Source organism: Leuresthes tenuis, unplaced genomic scaffold (assembly GCF_036924035.1).
Source record: "Leuresthes tenuis unplaced genomic scaffold, fLeuTen1.0.hap1 SCAF_15, whole genome shotgun sequence".
NCBI lineage: Eukaryota > Metazoa > Chordata > Actinopteri > Atheriniformes > Atherinopsidae > Leuresthes > Leuresthes tenuis.
In genome coordinates, this window is record NW_027325369.1 from 25,937,646 (window position 1) to 25,955,894 (window position 18,249).

General features: G+C 40.7%; 2 protein-coding genes across 2 annotated transcripts; both read left to right on the forward strand.

Moving 5' to 3' along the window:
* Nucleotides 1–1,551: 1,551 nt before the first annotated feature.
* Nucleotides 1,552–10,607, forward strand: erich1 (glutamate rich 1). The gene is made up of 6 exons (XM_072366146.1): nucleotides 1,552–2,090; nucleotides 2,675–2,815; nucleotides 2,941–3,072; nucleotides 6,747–7,136; nucleotides 8,237–8,431; nucleotides 10,397–10,607. The coding sequence occupies exons 1-6, from the start codon at nucleotides 2,072–2,074 to the stop codon at nucleotides 10,495–10,497; spliced, it is 978 nt and encodes a 325-aa protein (XP_072222247.1). The 5' UTR covers nucleotides 1,552–2,071; the 3' UTR covers nucleotides 10,498–10,607.
* Nucleotides 10,608–13,994: 3,387 nt separating this feature from the next.
* Nucleotides 13,995–17,804, forward strand: LOC140270684 (uncharacterized). The gene is made up of 2 exons (XM_072365882.1): nucleotides 13,995–14,292; nucleotides 15,277–17,804. Exons 1-2 carry the CDS (start codon nucleotides 14,242–14,244, stop codon nucleotides 15,568–15,570), a joined length of 345 nt encoding a protein of 114 aa, XP_072221983.1. The 5' UTR covers nucleotides 13,995–14,241; the 3' UTR covers nucleotides 15,571–17,804.
* Nucleotides 17,805–18,249: the final 445 nt, after the last annotated feature.

Genomic DNA, 18,249 nt, shown 5'->3' on the forward strand with positions numbered 1-18,249 from the left:
TATTATTGAACAGGTTGGGTGTACACCATTGAGGTGTATTGTGGAAAAGCTTCAAGCCACAAGGGTGAACAGCAATAACTCCACGGAGCTTCCAAAGAATTGCAATGAATATGATCACCTATTTTTAGTACCTCTGTGATTATGATGTCTGACTATGTGAGTGCTGGCAGCCAGCACTTTGTCACTCACAGTGCATGCTGAATGCTGTGCATTTGCTGTGGATTCGGCAGAAGCGCTGAAGCAGGCGTTCTATCCAACTTTCTTTTTGTGGTGAGACATCAAGACTTACAAAAGCACTGAATTTTTCACGCAATATTTGAATGCACAGCAGACAGTGATGAAGAGGTTTTTTACACAAAACTGTACTTAACTTGTTCTCATCTTTCAATATCCTCTCAACAGCAAAATTCCTACTCTGACTCTTACACCATTCGTCGGAGTGTAAGTCTCACTGTGATTAATAAGAAGACTTATGCAAATGGGGCATATGCTTTTCAGTGTATTGTGCACTGCAACATATTATGTAACATTTTCACACAAATCAGTGTAGTTTTCTTGAATCTTACAGTGCCTTTTACTCATCCAATGCCTTTCTCTGTTAGACTGTAGGAAGCTCCACTCTCATTCAGGATGGGGCTCTGTCAGGCAGTCAGCGAAGCTCTTCCCCCCACAGAGACTACAGTCGGCACTTACAGTATTACGTGACAGTGCACAAAAAGAGGAGTCTTCGGGAGATCAAACATGGTATAACATCCATTTGAGAAGTTACCCTAAGCTAAGAGGGTTTTCTCTGCCTGACATTCTCCACATCCGAGCTCCTTACTAAGGAATTGATGCAACTGTAATTAAATCCAAGAAATGTAACTTGTCAAATCTGATAGCAAAAATCACTACATTTTGTTGTTTGTGTCTGACTGATAATGCTCAGACATGTGATTTTTAGTTTACTTCTCCTACACAAGAAAGAAAAATCCTACAACCAAACTGCTAAAACACACAATTTATTTAAGGCTTACATTTTCATAATTACTGTGAGAATGAATGAATGTGTGCAGGAAGATTGTGAAATTAAAAGTCGAGAAGAGGAATTACCTTTTTCAGAGCTGACATTCTAGGTGGATCCTCCTCCCGCAAAGCCCGTTCACATGCTGAGGTCCCAAGCCAAGTTTGATGGGTGCGCAAATCTCAACTCAGCCCGGTGCTGATGCTGAGCCATGAGGTGCATGCTTAGTATTCTCATCTCGCTTCAACCACGTCCTACAGCTTGCGTGGTGTGCGCACGCCCAAAGCCGCTGTTATTACTACATTCAAACACATGGGGAGCTCTATCCTGGTGTATCATACTTCACGGAAGAAAGTCAATCATTTTAATCCATTTTTAAATCAAAGACGAAGTTTTAAAAGAGCCTGAGTTACTTTAGCTGCAATGACACGCTTGTTCAACTCCCTTGTGATTATTTTCAAATCACCAGGAGTCACAACATAAATCGACGGTCTTTGGTAAAATATACAGCGAGTCCTTTTTATTAAAGTGCCCCCCCAGATAAATTGTGTCAGAATGTGCATGCATTAACCATGATATTGTACGAAAAACCTTGATTCGTATGCCGATTTCAGGAGTGGTTTTGACTTATTCAAGAGGTGGGTGAACTCGAGATAACACGATCCTTTTCTGTTCTGTCAACAAAGTGAACTTTAAAGTGGAATGGTTTTGAGTGGAAAGTGGCGCAGCCGGGCGGAGGTCTTGTCCCCGTTTCTAACCATATAGTATGTGAGTGATAGGAGGTGGAGAGCAGCAAGAGTGGACTGGGCGTTAATCTTGTTTGTTAGGTGTAGTTAAATGTTTTCTTTAAAGTGGTTTTAGCGCTCTATCGGTTCTTAGAGATGCAAAAGTCTGTTATATCACCTGTATGTAATACCGGATGTGAGGCAGACAGCTAAAGCGGCTAAATTTAAAGCATATTTGCTAGTTGACTCAGCTAGCTTGCTAGCTTGCTAGCTTGACTGTTTCGAAAACTAGGCGAGCTAAAATCCGTGGCTTTCTAGCTTCAACTGAGTTGGATATGCCAATATGTCTCATAGGAAAGAAGGTGAGTACGACGTGTTTTCCCAAAACATTATTGAACTCAAACAGAACTACATATGCCGCAAGCTAGCTTGCTAATGTAACTAACTGTCTTACTCTCATGCCAAAGTACGTGACGAGCTTTATTGTAAACAAATACACGTGCTCCACTGTCAGATGACAGGATATTCACTCTTTTCACATCCAGCGCAACAATACTCCTTATATGTGTACAACGTATACTATGTGAAACACTTACTCACCCATTCAGAGTCTTATTCTCTAAATGTGTCTTAAACTGTGTCATTCGCCAACATTAGAAGTAAATACTTGCCGGTTTTTCAGTACGTACTTGTAATGAGTGATGCGTTCATGAGTTTTTTTTCGTATTCTATTTATTTACCAGTATTTATTTAACTTTTGGTGCCTTACACTGTTCATTATTATTACAATTAGCATTATCTCTGTTGGTAATGTGGGAGTTGTATAAACATGGTCTACAACACTTTCTGAGGTTGGTTTGACGATAGTCATGAAGGTGGATACTGGATAGGTGTCTGACAATAGTAATGAACCAGTTCAAGATAGTTTTTCTTCTGTCACCCATAGCGTTTCAGTCAAAAGTTCTTCAGAAGCTTTACCCCGCAACCTCCACACCTGCAAAGGACCGCAACCCTCCAGCTGTGGTAGATATCAAAGCCAGAAGAACTCATGTGAAAAGAAAAACTTCTGGAGATGACACAGTGTTTGGTGAAATCATATGATCACTGCACACACACACACACACACACACACGCACGCACACGGTTGTCGCCACATTTGCTGCTCTTGATTTGAGTTTAATTTAATTCTTGAATTGCCCGTGTTTCCTTCAGGAGGTGAGCGAAACAGTCCCTGCCGGCGGATGTACACAGTGCTACCGCCTCCCCCAGAGTACAATTTACATTCAGAGAAATCTGTCACACTTCCCCAGCCAGAAAGCATAAACAGTGCAGAGGATCCAGCTGGTAAGAGAAGCATAATCTTTATTATTATGGACTTGTGTTATGCACGATTTAACTATAAGAAATTTATGGTGTGATATTTCTTCAGGTTGGCTGTGTCTAAAATGAAAGTATTTCTTGGAGATTGGATGTAAGGGAATTTGAATGCAGTGGAGATACTAGTTGAGTCTTTGTGATCATGTTTTCACTTTCATCTGTTTGTAGTGTTTGCCAGGATAAACTTGGATAAGTTGAAATTTTCTTTGGACCTGTGGTGAGTTGAGGTTGATGGCTGCCTTATTCATGAATATGTCACATGCCCTGCCATTGATGTGAGTCATTTAATGACTGTTTATGTATTTTCTGAGAAAATGATCAGGCAGCAGTAAAAACCATGGTTCATTACACTTTGCTGTGCTTATCATATCCATTAATGCTGATCTTCGTGACAGACTAATGCTTACTTCAGTGAAATGAAATAAATTTGTTGGCTTACGCAGGACACGGTTTGAGGGTACCCACTGGAATGAATGGCAAGGTTAAGTTTGATTAATTGCCCCTGCCAGCCTAACAGCTCCTAATTGAACATATTTTTTGATTTACTGGGTACTGAACCTACAAGGCAATTTGCTATCCAGAGTCCTGTTTGAGGACAGCTTGGCTTTGATTTTAATAAAGGTTAATAAACCATCAAAATGATATTACAGAAACCATAGAACAGATCTAGCTGGTGTGGTAAAGTAATGATTAATGTGTTATGCTCAAAAAAGACAACCTGTGGTTTTCTCAAATTAACAGATGGCACCAAATGGATGGCACCGTTAGAGGAAAAAACAAAATCCCCTGAATCTTTGACCCTGACAGTGAGATGATCTGCTGGCTTTACCATGACAAAGCCCCCATCCATAAGAAACAAGGGTTCGTTAAGTGGTTTGAAAGTATGAAAAATGAATTTAATGATATGCAATGGCCTTCGCAATCACCAGTTCTCAGCCCAGTTCACCACCTGAAGAACACAGACATGCAGGAGCCGAGGCATATTAAAGGAAATGCAAAGAAGTCTTGTAATAACTTTAAAAAGCAACAAAAACAGAAGCGTTTCGGTCCTTAGCTTTCCTCAGCATACCTGATGCATTAGTGGATTTAATCCTGTTCAACCTGAGACCATGGTCTCACAGCTGATCAACAGCTAACTGAGCCACATTATGTAATCAAGACAAATACACTGCTATTTTGACTACTACTCTTTCATTTATCTCAGACATTGGAGGAGGTGGTTAGAAAACACTGGTGTTCTTTGCCCAGTGATCATAATGTCAGTCATGTGTTTGTAAACCCTCCTATTTTTGCTGCCAAGCGATAAAGCAATTTGAGGGACAGACCTACATAGAAATCTGTCTTCACCAAGTATCTTTTAACCAAACAATCTTCACTTTTGTAACTGTTTGAATTGCAATGCTCGGATCAAAACAGGTCTTTTTTTTTTTTTTTTTCTTCTTTTCTTTTTTTACATCCACACAGAGGCAGAAAAAGGTTAGGGACAGGGTCACATATAGGACTAAACATGATGTTGTTGAAATGTGTGGGCTGTGTTATGTAGACAAAAAGGAAATTGAAGATCAGGATTTCTAAACTAAAGACTCGTAACAGAAATTGAGATGAGACGCTCTGGTTACCAAAGAAAACATTTCTGGATTCCAAAGAATGCGCCTCTGCCTCTGCAGTTATCAGGCTGAGATATTTATTCATCAGTGTTATTGATTTCAGTGTGTTTGTGGCAGTTGTGGCTAATTAAGAAGTGTATGGATTAGTTTGAAGGGCTTGAAAGGTGTTTTGCTTCCTGCCTTAGCACACTCGGTGTACCACAAAGCAGGATTAGTGGCTTAGATAACTTCAAGTTCAGATCGGATTTTCAGCGTCGCGAAGATGGTTCACTTCTTATCAGGATGTGTCACAATATCTTATGCTGGTTCAGATAAGACATAACCCCATGTAAAACCACCTACTCCCGAGCAAAATTCTCTTGGAACATTAAAAATAATAAAGACATCGGTTCTTGGACAATGACAGAATGTCTCTCTGATTCTCCCAAGCCCAACCCAGCTGTTTGACTTTGACTGACACCAAGATAACACAGCAGATAACAAGGAAAACACGGCAGATAACAAGGGAACGCTTCTGTACTTAGAGACTCATTACTCTAAAGCTCATCCTTGATGATGTTTGAAGATTTGGAAGTATCAATAATTGTTTTTATTTGTTAAAATACTCACTGAATTATTAACTGTTTCCTCGACATCTGTTTCCTCGCACAGTGCAGGGGAGTGCACGGTGCAGGAGTGTGCACGGTGCAGGAGTGTGCACGGTGCCGGAGTGTGCACGGTGCAGGAGTGTGCACAGTGCAGGGGAGTGCACAGTGCAGGGGAGTGCACAGTGCAGAGGAGTGCACAGTGCAGGAGTGTGCACAGTGCAGGGGAGTGCACGGTGCAGGAGTGTGCACAGTGCAGGGGAGTGCACAGTGCAGGAGTGTGCACAGTGCAGGGGAGTGCACGGTGCAGGAGTGTGCACAGTGCAGGGGAGTGCAGGGGAGTGCACGGTGCAGGAGTGTGCACAGTGCAGGGGAGTGCACAGTCACACTTTAGCACTTTCTAAGTTGCATCAAATAACGTCTGTATATTTATATTAACATCCACACTGATCTTATAAAATGTTTGCTTGCTTAGGGTTAGTCAAGCCAGATAAGCCAGTTATTGTGGATATGTTGAACCTGCTTCATAATGTAGGCCCCAGGTTTCAGTTACTGATTGCAAAATATATCCCTCAGTCTACAGGACATACTAACAGGTTTCCTTTCAGTGTCAGATCCTCTTTGTTGTTGTTGTGTCTATAGTTATTTTTCTCCCCCATGTTAAGTATTGTTCTCCTCCTGCCTTGCTTGTCTCGTTGTGTTTTGGACACCGTGCCGCGTCAGCGCTTTTGGTTTTGTTTAATAAAATGTATTAAGTTTCTTCACCTGTCTTCCTCCTGCTTGATGTCTGCATTTGGATCCTCAGTTGTTAAATATTAGAAACTATTACTTAAAGTATTCTCCTTGTGTACATGCTTTAGATGTTTTCATGGGACTACACATATTTTTTACAAGACAGTCGACCGCTTATCAATCTAAAACGAGCTGTTGCTTGTATTGAATTTCTTCCATCATTTGCACTGCCACTGTTCTGGCATCTATTCCACTGCTCAGGTGAGTGACTGGGTCAACAAGAAGGTTTTTGTCTTGTCAGTACCTCTAGTTAAGCATAGGGGAGATGTAGCAGTGAAACTGGAGTCATCATTGGTTAAGTTTAAACAACAACATATGTCAGAAAAGATATTTGGCACTGTGGAAAAAGTTGTACTCAAAAAAGCTCAAACTGGAGGAAATTTGTTCATTTCATGTGTAATCAAATGCTTAAACTGACATGTAGATATACATACATATATATATATATATATATATGTATATCAGAGTAATCAGTGTGATGCAGCGATCAGCTAGAAGGGAACATTCGGTCTCACCCTTCACAGCATTTCTGTGGTCCATCGCAGTCTGAACTTCATCCCCATTTTGTTTCATACGAAGAATTATTTTGGCGGTGTAGATATATCATAGTGCACATGTTTTGAAACTTATCAGGAGTTTACTCTCCTATTTCCTGCAGAGGAGAGTGTCCATGAAAGCAACGAAGAGCTGGAAAAAGAGGTAGAAGAGCAAAAAAGGAGGAGAAGAAGAAAGAGGAAACCAGCCCCTGCTCGAGACTCTGGGAAACATGGAGCAGCTCTGAGTGAGTCCAGCACAGGTCAGAGTCGGGTGCCTGTGGATGAAGAAAGTGAGCGCTTAAGCAAAAACAAGAGGAGAAAGCTGAAGAAGAAAAGGCACAAAGAGAAGATGATGTCCATGGGTCTTTTGCCCCGGGCTGCTGCGCTGGAGTTCACTTACCATAAAGATGGAGAGGAGAAAGAGGAGGAGGAGGAGGAGGAGTATAACGAGAGGAGAGTGGCTGAGTTGTCAGACTTCCTAAGGACAACAACGGAAATCTATATGTCAGATAGTAAGTACTGAGCCCTCTTGCTTGCCTTCTTTGACAGTGACCATGATCTCTACACTTAATCTTGTGGTTGTTGCAAATGTTCACGTTTGGACTTAATTTCTTTCATATAATTTACTAACAAACGCTAAAAGGGATAAAAAAACTGGACAATTCTTTGTGACCGTGTCACGAAACAACTATTTAAATGCATATGCATATCACTGCAGGAACCCTCGTGGTGTGATGTGATGGTGCTCAGCATCAGCCCCACAGTTCACTAAAAAAGAAAAAAAAGAAATGCTGATATTGCACTGCTAATTGAATGTTTTAGATGGAAATATCTAAGATTTGGTAGTTACAAGCTGTACAATATTTGTACCCAAGTTCTGACACTATCATTGACAAGAAATTGTCTTTGACTGATTAAACTTAAAGGTTAAACTTTAAGGAGACACAATCTCACAATCTGTCACCAATTGACTACAACTCATTGTAAATTCAATAAAAGTTTTCCAAATGAGTCAATTTGTAAAACAGATGTGAACCCTGCCAAAAGATGTGTTTGTTAAACACATCCAACCTGAATCTGCCATTTTTGGAGCGATGCTAGAACCTCTGCCTTCGACAGCAGGCATGCGATGCTGCACACTTTGATTTGGAAGGCAGAGGAAGGGAAAAAATATGAACAGTTTTATATTACCGGCCTTGTTACTTTCTTGTTAATCTGGTGTGTTGTAAACATTTGACTTTTGTGCCAATTCTCATTTCATAAAATATTATTTATCTTGTGCCAAAAGAAAGCTACATTTAAAAAGCTCCGCATTGCTCGAACAACCAACCACAGGCTGCTCTGCTTTGAGATAATGGAATATGACATATTTGTTTCCCAATAATAGATTAAAAGTTGTTAATTTATTATACTTTCTCATCTTCTAACAGTAATGGTTAAATCACTAAATTTGGTTGAAATTATGAATTATATAAAATATGATATATATAAATCGACCACTTAACCACTATCAATCAATCCTTTTTCCTTTAATTTGAGATCGGCCCCAAAATTCATGGTCTTAGCAGGAAAAAATCAGTTACAGACTGTCACTTTCTCTGTGCTCCTACAGCCTCGCTGCGTGAAATCAAGGCCCCACACCTGTCTGCCACAGTGGATGACCTCCTGGGCAGCATATCGCGTGGATGCAAGCCGTGTTCTGTTCTGAAGCAGCTATGCTGTCTGAAGGCCTTAGCTCAACGCAGTGAAACAGACGGTCTTGAAAAGGCACTGGATGAGCTCAACCACAACCCCTCCATGTCTGCAGGTGAGTAGACATACCAGCAGTTAAAAACATTAGGTGTTCGTTAGGGAAGGAGGCCAATAGGAGGCCTGTGTGAAGCAGCATTATTATTATCGCATCCCCTGGCTTTCATCCCGGTCCACACTGGCCTCCTCTTGCTGGAACACATCACTGACCTGTCCCAGCAGGTTAATACTTGCCTTTGTTTGCCTTTGCTTGCTTCCTATTTAGTGTGCTCTAACATTAATATTTATTGCTCACTTGAGTGTACCTGCCCTTTCTTGTCTTTACTAGCCTTTTCGTGTGTGCACCTGCCCATGAGTATTTAATTCAGGCGCTGGTCTTGTCCATAATGCACCTCACAAAGGTTGCCCCCCTCTAAAATGAACTAACATGTTTAATCTTGCCTGAACTCTGTCAACAGCCAAACATCTCTTGCATCCCCTGACACCATCTGAGTGTGTGTTTGTGCATTTGTTGGCAAGCTCGCTATTTAACTGGATCAGCAGGGACTTTGCTGTTGTTACACGCACACAAACACGTGTGTGAGAATGAGCTTGAGGGAGACCAGCCAAAAGATTTGGGCCTTATTACTTTGGCCACAGAGTGACATTTGTTCCTGTCACCCCACAACTTGGTGAATGAGCTAGTTTTGAATCTCAGACAAGAGAACCGGTCCTTATTCTCCCCTCTGCCTCCCACCCTCATCACACTGTTTGAGTCATGCTTCCATTCACAGTTTTAAACGTCGGCTGGTTTTAATGCAGCATTTCAATCAGATTGAAAGCGGTTCTGTCTAACTACAGCTCAACAGCATAGGAACTTATAAATCAATCTATTCAATTTGTAAAGCTTGAGTTCCCGCTTGGAAGTGAATGAGAAAGGAACCAAAGAAAACTAATATTTGGTTACTCAAAAGAAACACAATGAGTTGAGGAGATAAGTCTGTTTATTCAGAAGCGTAAAACAGCGAAGCGTCTTGGTAAATGTGGACTGTTCGCTCTGACCGAAGTCCTCCCAGCCCTTACTGCGGGGCCCACCAGTGCCTCCCACCAGTGCCTCCCCCCGGTGGGAGGGATTGGGCAGGTGAGCCCTTTCTCTCTCCATGCATGCACCTGTCTCCTTGCATACTGTTTGCAGGCCAGAGTGATCACAGCTCTGCTGCCTCCTCCCTTTCATGTTGGAGAGAACATTAACAAAGAGTGAAATTCTTTCTTTGGCCGCTGACAGAGTGGCATTGCAAAAGGAAATAGTGCTCCTGAATAGTGACAGTTCCTACGTCAGAGGCCCCTTCATCAGCGTCTTGTTCAATTGAATTCATTCTGTACCATTTTTATTCTTTATTTTTGTTTAATACCTCTAAGAAATCAACCCAAACATTGTAGAATAACACATTAATCCCAAGTAAACCTGATCAAGTAATTATTTGAAATATTGCATAAAATATCAGAGAAACAGAAAATATTTCAGTGTAATTTTTCCAGTATTCTGCTGCACACATTTCTTCATCTGACTTTACATTCATGAATCACTGCAACTGGAACATTTTCGATGTATTTGTTATTTTGATTTTCATCACCCTTATTGAAGCAGTGTCTTATAGTTAAACATAGCCCACATGCGCTGTTGGGAAGGAGCTAATCCAGGAGCATGCGTGCTTTTAAAGCCCTTCAGGTGATTTCTCTAAACCTTTCCTCGTTCCGTCTACCATCGCAGTGGCAATCTGTTGACCACAGGGGCACATTTAAAGCAGATTTCTTTTAATCGTATCTCAATGCATCCTAGACATCCTCTCACAAATGACACCGACTGACATTGATTTCTCCCATTCATACAGATTTATCAATCTCATGTGCTGCTAGCATTAGATTTACCTTAATTTAGCTTATTTAACTTTTTTTAAGAATAGGAATGAAACTCTGAGTGTTCCTATGACGTTATCTTGTCAGCAGAAGCTGAAGTGTTTCCCTTTCTTTCTTTTTGTTTCAGAGGAAACCACTGCGATTGTTTCACTGTTCAAGTACTGGATCAGAGACATTCTTCCCATGCAAAGAAGCCAGGAATCAAGACTTTCTACAGTACACCCCTGAGACTAACAATCACTCAGAAACAAAGGGATTATTTTTACTCCAAACTCTGCAAATTTTCTTTTTTTTATGCATGTAAAATATTTTTTTATTGATACATATTTTAGACTTTGTTTTCTGTGTCCAGTCTATTTTCACATTACATTGTCTCATTTGTGAGAATAAAATCAATTCCTGAGTTTCTTTTCACCTGCAATTAATTCACTTGAAAATTACTTAATTGATCATCCTTTTATTGACTGTTTTTCTGTGGCTTAAAGTAATCAAAAATGGAATTGGTTTCAGCACCATATCTGCTCTGTTCTAGCCCTCTGAATGCCAGAAAAGCAAAAGTCTACTCTGTCAGGTATGGCTGTTCCTTGTGCCCTTTTGTGTTTGCTTTTCAACTAGCTGCTCTGGGTGGAAAATCTTCAATCCAAACTATGTCTCTACACATATTCATCACAGGGATGAACGATAAGGAACATCCAACTATGTGCTTAATACAGCCACACAGACTATTGTAGATAGATATTTTAAGACAGCACTACCTGTGGGGGTTGTTAGCCTAACCCGCTACATCAACAGCATATCTGTCTGCTTCTCAGGAAATCTATTTTAATACATCTCCCCATAGCTCAGTGCCAAGTGACGAGTTCAGGTAAAGGGCAAAGAATTATCTCAGCTTGATGGTGACATTTTGATGCCCTTAGTGAAAGCTGCTTGTTATTTACCAACTTTAGTGGAACTGTTGTTGTAGATATGGGATGTGCCAGTAGTCAGCAGCAGGTTACACTCTACACTATAAGGGACAGATCTGAGTGTGTGAGTTTGTGATTTAACGGTTAACACGAGGGTGGCCATCTGTGGTCTCCATTCATGGGTGAACTCACCAGATGCTTCATCTGATGGAAGTTCAGGGGCTCATTATGCAGATATTAACCACAGGAGAAGATAAAGGCAGACGTGTGGGACATGATTATGCAAGATAGTAGAAAAGTTATCATTAAAGAATGAATGCATTTTTTTTTCAGACAAACTAAATGTCTCGAGATATTTCAGTGCTGGTTAACAACTGAAATGTCTTTCTGGAGGTCTGTTTTTATCTATTTCAATCCTCTGTGCCTCAAATTGTACCTTTGGCTCAGGGATTTACATTGACGCAATGCTTTTAACGCTCGACAGTGGGCGAGACTGACATCTATAATTGTTGCTACAGTAAGTCTTTTGATCAAACAAGCGATCAGCTAGTTGATTACATTGACTGGCACCTTCACTGGCACTTAAACATTTGAACTGTTTTAATTTTCCAACACAAGCGATGTCAGTAGAATAAACCCATAATTCAGTTCAGCAATGCAAGACACCCAAAGTGAAAGTGAAAAGAAGTGAGACAGTTCAATGTGTTCATGTGAATCCTGCCTTACAGCTGCTTTTATATATTTTCTTACACGACTGATACATTTAAAAGTTCTCACTTTAAGGTGAAATCATAGACTGGTAACTGTTGGAATATGAGTGCAGGTCTGAATTTTAGGCAGCAAAATAAAGGTTTATGAATATTTTTTCACAATGTTACCGCACCACATGGCGATCTCTCATAGAAGTGTATTTTTTTTCTTTTCATTTTCTTTTTATAAAAGCTAAATTTGACATTTTCATTCTAAAGCGTCTCAAAGGCCAGTTTGGATTTTAAAAATCAGGGTGTGGAGAACTTACTGTACTATTTACTTTTGTAAATTTACTTTTGTAAATAGTACAGGAAAAAAAACCAAATACAACAAACTGACCTGAGTCATATAGGTCAAGGACATTTCTGTCTACTTAAGGAAGTAAGTTGACTTTTTTAACTCCTACACTTCCAATTTAATTTGGGTGAAATTTGTGAATCTGACTCACTCGCTGTAAAATTTCCTCTGGTATGACACCCTTTTCTCCACATGACTCTTATACAATCGCTCTGTCATATAAATTCATCCCTCCCAAAAAAAATAAAGAACAAACCTGAAATATATTGGAGGGAAATCCCTGGTTGGGTTGATGTGGAATGCTGGATAAGGACAGATATCCAGCATGCCAAGAGCATGAATTGGAACTTTTTGGTGATCCATGTCATTTCCTGTACTGGTGAAAGCATGTTGAAGTTCAAAAACTGTAGCCAGGGAAATGTCTCCACTTCTGTAGAGGTGGCAAAAATGTTATTGTGGATATTTCTAGTTCCCAGACAATACATCTCACTATTTATCTGTCATCATGTCCACATTTGTGGCTGTTAGGGGAATGTCTCAATTAAGTATAGATGGGTAGCCTTCACGTTTGCCTGTTTTACATTTTATAGCAGAGCATTCATTGGTGATTTGATCTCTCCCATACAGTTCTTTAAATGTGATATGCTTTCTTCTTTTAAATAAAAGCCCCTGGGCATCATAAGTTACAGTACCAACTAAGCATTGCAGCATAATTGCAGGACTTTGAGTTTACTCATTGATGCATGAGTTTAGAAGCAAAATTGCACCCTGTGAACAGCGATTAGAAGAGGTCATCACTGCCTGCCATCACTGTAGAGAATCCGTCCCGTCTACTGTGAGGGACATTCAGCGCAGCAACCCAGCTACCTCATCATGAGACCTCACTTGGCCAAGGACCCTGAGGCCAGGAGGGATAATAAAGCTTGAAGAAATTTGCTGACATGGCGGGGGGGGGGATTCTAGTGAGTCAAATGGAAATCTTTCACATTTGATTCTGATGTGGACCTGAATTAGTCATCATGGCACACTTTGTTTTTGTATTAAACCTCCTTGAAACAGTAAGAAAAGGATGGAAATATGCAACCTTATAGCCTTAAGCTGTAGAATGTGAAACAATTCTACGTCATTTCTTTTTTTTTTTTTTTTTTGTTTATTTATTTTTTTATTATTATTTATTTTTTTCCCCTTGTCCTGTCCAGCATTATGGCAGCAGAATTGTAGTCTGAATACCTTTGATGCCAAACAGATTTGCTTTGCCAAGGGAAGTTTTATAAATGTAAAGCTCCCCTTGATGCCCATCTATTTATTTCTGTTTACAATATATAACATGTAATAGAACTGAACCGGACCGGGGGACAAGGAAAGAAGAAGAGGAAAGAAGAGGAAACAGAACAAAAATAGAAACAAAAACCAGACAACCAGCTGCTACACCTGTAAAAAAACAAACAGACAACAATCCATGGCCTCTGAGGGGAATCCAGCCTTAGAGCCACCAGGAGCACCTGAAAGCAGACAAGCAGAGAAAAAACAAACACACAAACAAACAAAAACAAGCACAAGAAGCGGCAATCGCATACAACACAGCTGTGGATATAGATGACCTGAGACGACATGATAATACATCATCTACGTCATTTCAACACAATTCCCTTAAAGGTTGGTATCCCTTGACATCAAAGTATGATCTAACCCTATGCTTCCATCCAACCCAAAGTCTTCCTTCTGTTTATACTGACATCTCCCTCCCTGTGTGCCAGCTCCTGTAATCCCCTTAGTTACACCTCCTGCAGCCTTCCTATTATGTAAACACTGGAAGGAGGCAATATAAGGGTTGACCAGACAGTCCTGAATCAGAGAGCTGAGCACAGGTTGGAGAGTCGACACTCACACCCAGACAGACCCTCTTTCAGTGGGTTTCCCGTCCTGGGACACCAGGGAGAGGAGCTTGAGTTAAACAGCCAAGTGTCATCTGGCCTTTGAACTCATATTTCACCACAAGATCATCGTGGAGGGCTCCAAAATGTTTTTCAGACTCCCAAGACTTACGCCTGGTTACATCAGGCTGCTGCAGGTGAGTGTAAAGCTTTGTAGATTCAGAGTTTAATTATTCTGTCAAATTGAGCATTAATAAAATATGGAAATCTCTGTGCTTGAGTCTTGAGATTATTTTCCAAGTGACACCAATGCTCCTGAGACTAAAAGACTCCATAGAGAGCATTTTATCTTCACCAGGACACTTGTTTTTAATTTTTAAATTAAGAATAATAAATAAAAAAGGAGAAAACCTGCCAGATGTTTTGGATTTGATGTGTAGATTGTAGTGTTTTTACCATTCTCCATCTCTATCACAACTTATGAGCTAGAATAAAGTGTCAGAAGAGATCACTTTGAAGACTTGACATGTTAAAGTGTTTGCAAGGCTTTGGTTTTAGAGATATGCTCAGTTTTATTAAAAGAGACAGCTCAAACAGTGCATCAAAATTCTTTCACCAAGCCTAATGCTGCCAAAATGCAGTCCAGTCCATTGTCTCAACAAATGCGTTCATAACAAGATGATGAAATACACAACTATCTTATTATATACTCACAAACCACAATTAGGAGATATTTCCAGGTTGCTGTCCCGGTGACTATTGAATTGTTTATATTTTAGCTCAGTAGTAGTCGTGTTTATCACTAACAATGGAGACTGTGACTGTCCATTGCATTGTATGTAGAAATGGGAAGTGGATGAGTGAGCAACAATAATGGCCTCTTAAAAGACTATGACATGGCTCCATTAGAAACTATGAAGCCTCCATTATTTGCTCCTCTATGTTCTTCATAATTGTCAAGAGCCCCATAGAGGAAATTGTCCATGTCGCAAATAGATGAGGTTTTTGTTTGTCAAAAGATGCCGACCACAGTTTAGTAAATGAGAAAAGATGGGTTTTTAATCTCTACAGAATTGGTGGGAGGGTCAGATGGAGCAGCAGTGGAGATGAGCATATCATGCTCATGCTCAAGTAATATTACTTATTTGATGCAGCCAGCTCTAACTTTTCTCTCTTTTCAGACCCAAGCCTACCATAATATGCCTGTGACACCTCAAGCTGAGAAGACCATGCCTGGTATGGCTATGCTGCTGGGGGCTGTGGGGATCGGGATGTGTGGCTACAGCTCCAGGCAGCTGGCCCTCCACCACCGGCCCTCAGCCCGTGTGCTGCACCGGGTTGGCACCCACACTGATGCCAGCAGCATGGGCACAGCAGCATATCGGACCCCCGTCTTGGATGTTACTCGCCGGGCTGCTGCTTATCAGGAGATCCCACCTCTCTCCTTTGTGGGCCAGAAAGTTCCTTTGAAATAACCTGTGATCATATACTGGATATAGATGGGCAAGCATCATAAGTTGAGCTCAAGTAGCTACACTTTCGCGCGTCTAAGATTGTAGCTATGCTGGCCCATTGCAGCGATGTGGCCCATGTGCTCTCTGAAGACGAGCAAGTGTGGATACCTGACTTAACCTATACGTAGACAGAAAACTGGGAATTGTAGTAATATGGAATTCTCTGACCAGTGCAATACATATTCAGTAAGAATAGTTTACTTTCTTCTTGATTGTGTAGCTCATTCACTACAATAGCTTTAAAAGCATGGATAGAGCACTAAACAATAAGAGTGTCTGGATGAGTATGTAACTATTGCTGGAACTTCCCAAAGACTGTTGCTGATTGTGGCTTAAACAAGCTTGCATGTTTAATTTGGAGACATTGTGTGTCTTCTCAAACCCTGGTTTAAAAAGGGACAGACTCTTGGCAGTGCCCCTCTGTACACAGATGGTTGGCAGCGATCTCTCTGTGACCCCCCCTTCTATCCTTTTCCAGGCAAAAAGCCACATGTAAGTGCTTGAGCAGCCCATCCATGCCCATGGCTTCAACTGATTTCCTCTGAGGAGGAGCAGGTGACATCAATCAACTATGTTGTTTCAGCTTTCACTGGTCGTCCATCAAGTGATACACATTGAAGTCTTAATCCAAAACAGCACTTTTATTGAAAGGAAGTAATTTGGCATTTTTCCTTAGTATGAGTCTGCAGACAATGTTTTCACAACTACACCTTGTTGGATTATGAGTCCTAATTTGGGCGTGTAAGACGCTGTAGGAGACAGTCGGGCAAGGTTGAGTGATGATTCCACCAGGATAAACCTGTGTCCTCAGTGGGGATTAACCCTGGTGCAAAATCAATCCTGGCACAGACACACTCATTAATACGTAATCTGGCATTAGAGAGACAAGGACCCTTGAGAAGCAGACAGCTCCTGTGCATCCAAACGTTGTGCTGTTCACCCTGCGGTATCCACCATTCATCTCACAGTCATACATGGATTTATAGAGTAGATTATAGGGTTGGTGTTTTCATTCATGTCTGCACCAAAAATGAAGCAGTGAAAGGGGACTTGAGATTTGGCGAGGCACTGAGCGTGGTTGAGAACGCACACTGTGCCTTATGGATTGCACAGGATTACACTGTCTTGACATAGTTGAGTTGATAGATATGTGGAGATGTATCACATATACTGATGACACAAGCCATTAAAAGGAGAGGGAGGAGTTCCTTGGCTTTCTGCAGTGTTGTGAAAAAGATGGTGAGAAAGTTGAGAGTTTTATCAGGTAGAGGTCAGCCAGACCTTGTAATCTCCTTTTTCACAGCTAAAGAGCCAGCCTCGTCTGTCAGCCAAATTGGACAAGCTGCGAGTTTTAGCAGGTTGGGAATTTTAGAGCCCCGACAGAGGCCCTGCAGAACGCTCGCACAGCAGGTCACCTACAAAATGGTCATAATCCACTCAGCAGAGGGAGCTAATGGCTCCAACTGGCATCAAATGCTGAACAATTGGTCACCTTATACTGTACACTGACCAACACCTCTAAACAATTTCATAATGGGGTTGTAATGGGAACAAATGAGAACAAAAAAAATACAGATTTAGCTCTGGTGCACAAACATGTCTGACGCAACATGGTTTTCACCTGTTCCAACTTCCAAGTCTGACATATTTGTCATCCCTGCTCCAAACTACAGTCGGTAGTGATGTTCAGGCTTTGGAGTTCTGAAATCAATGTGGTTATGGGCTGGAGGCTGTGTAATGCACCTGACTGGTTTTGATGGATTCTCTCCATACTGCAGTGGTGCACATTGAGCACCAAGCACTCTGGAAACCTATTGATCTCAATCAGAGTGTGAGGGAGGAGAGCTTGTCTCCTCTCTGCAGTAAACCTTCAATCAGCATTGTGCAGTTTACGAGGGAAGACTGCCACAATAGAGCCCTGAAAAATAAGAATATCTGAAAACTTTTGCTGCTGGAATGAAAATGCAGGGGATGTTGGGTGTCACACATCAGTGCTCATCTGTTACTGTCTGAGTAGTTCTGCAAACATTATGTCAGCTGTGTTCATTAAAGTACAAGTTTGTTCTGTCTGCTGTAGGATTCATATTTAATTAGACCATGTTGGAAAAGATGTATTTAATAAAAGTATTTTGAAAACATACTGCTCTGCTGTTGCACTTTAGTCGCAGCTGTGGGTCAATTATCCCGCACACCTATGAAATAAAGTTTTTCTCTTTTTTTTTGTACAAAAAAAATAAACACTTTACGTCAAACTAATTGCATATCATGTTTGTTACTTCCATGACAATAGAATTTCTCAGTGGAAGGACGTGAGGGATCAACATCAGATCAGACCTTCTACCTGTTCAGATATAATAGATGAACCAATAGATGTCTGACCTGAGATTTGATATGATAAGTTGAAAACATGTTGGTTATGAATTTGAAACATTTGATAATTTTTGGGAAATGCTCAATTTTCTTTATTGATCCTGAAACATTTTCATATAGAATTCAACAAAATATACAGAAAACAATCACATCTGAAAAGTCCCTGAACAGCAATTATTACTGCCAAAGGCACTTTGACCTATAAGATTTATTAAAATGTCTTTGTATAGTGACTTTGTACATATTCTTGGTAACAGCCCTTTTGTGAAG

Bases quoted from the DNA above. Each gene is read 5' to 3' on its own strand.
- erich1 (XM_072366146.1), top strand. The intron at 3,073-6,746 runs GTAAGAGAAGCA...TATTTCCTGCAG, and splicing joins CAGTGCAGAGGATCCAGCTG to AGGAGAGTGTCCATGAAAGC. The intron at 7,137-8,236 runs GTAAGTACTGAG...GTGCTCCTACAG, and splicing joins GGAAATCTATATGTCAGATA to CCTCGCTGCGTGAAATCAAG.
- LOC140270684 (XM_072365882.1), top strand. From the start codon at position 14,242: ATGTTTTTCAGACTCCCAAGACTTACGCCTGGTTACATCAGGCTGCTG. The intron at 14,293-15,276 runs GTGAGTGTAAAG...CTCTCTTTTCAG, and splicing joins GTTACATCAGGCTGCTGCAG to ACCCAAGCCTACCATAATAT.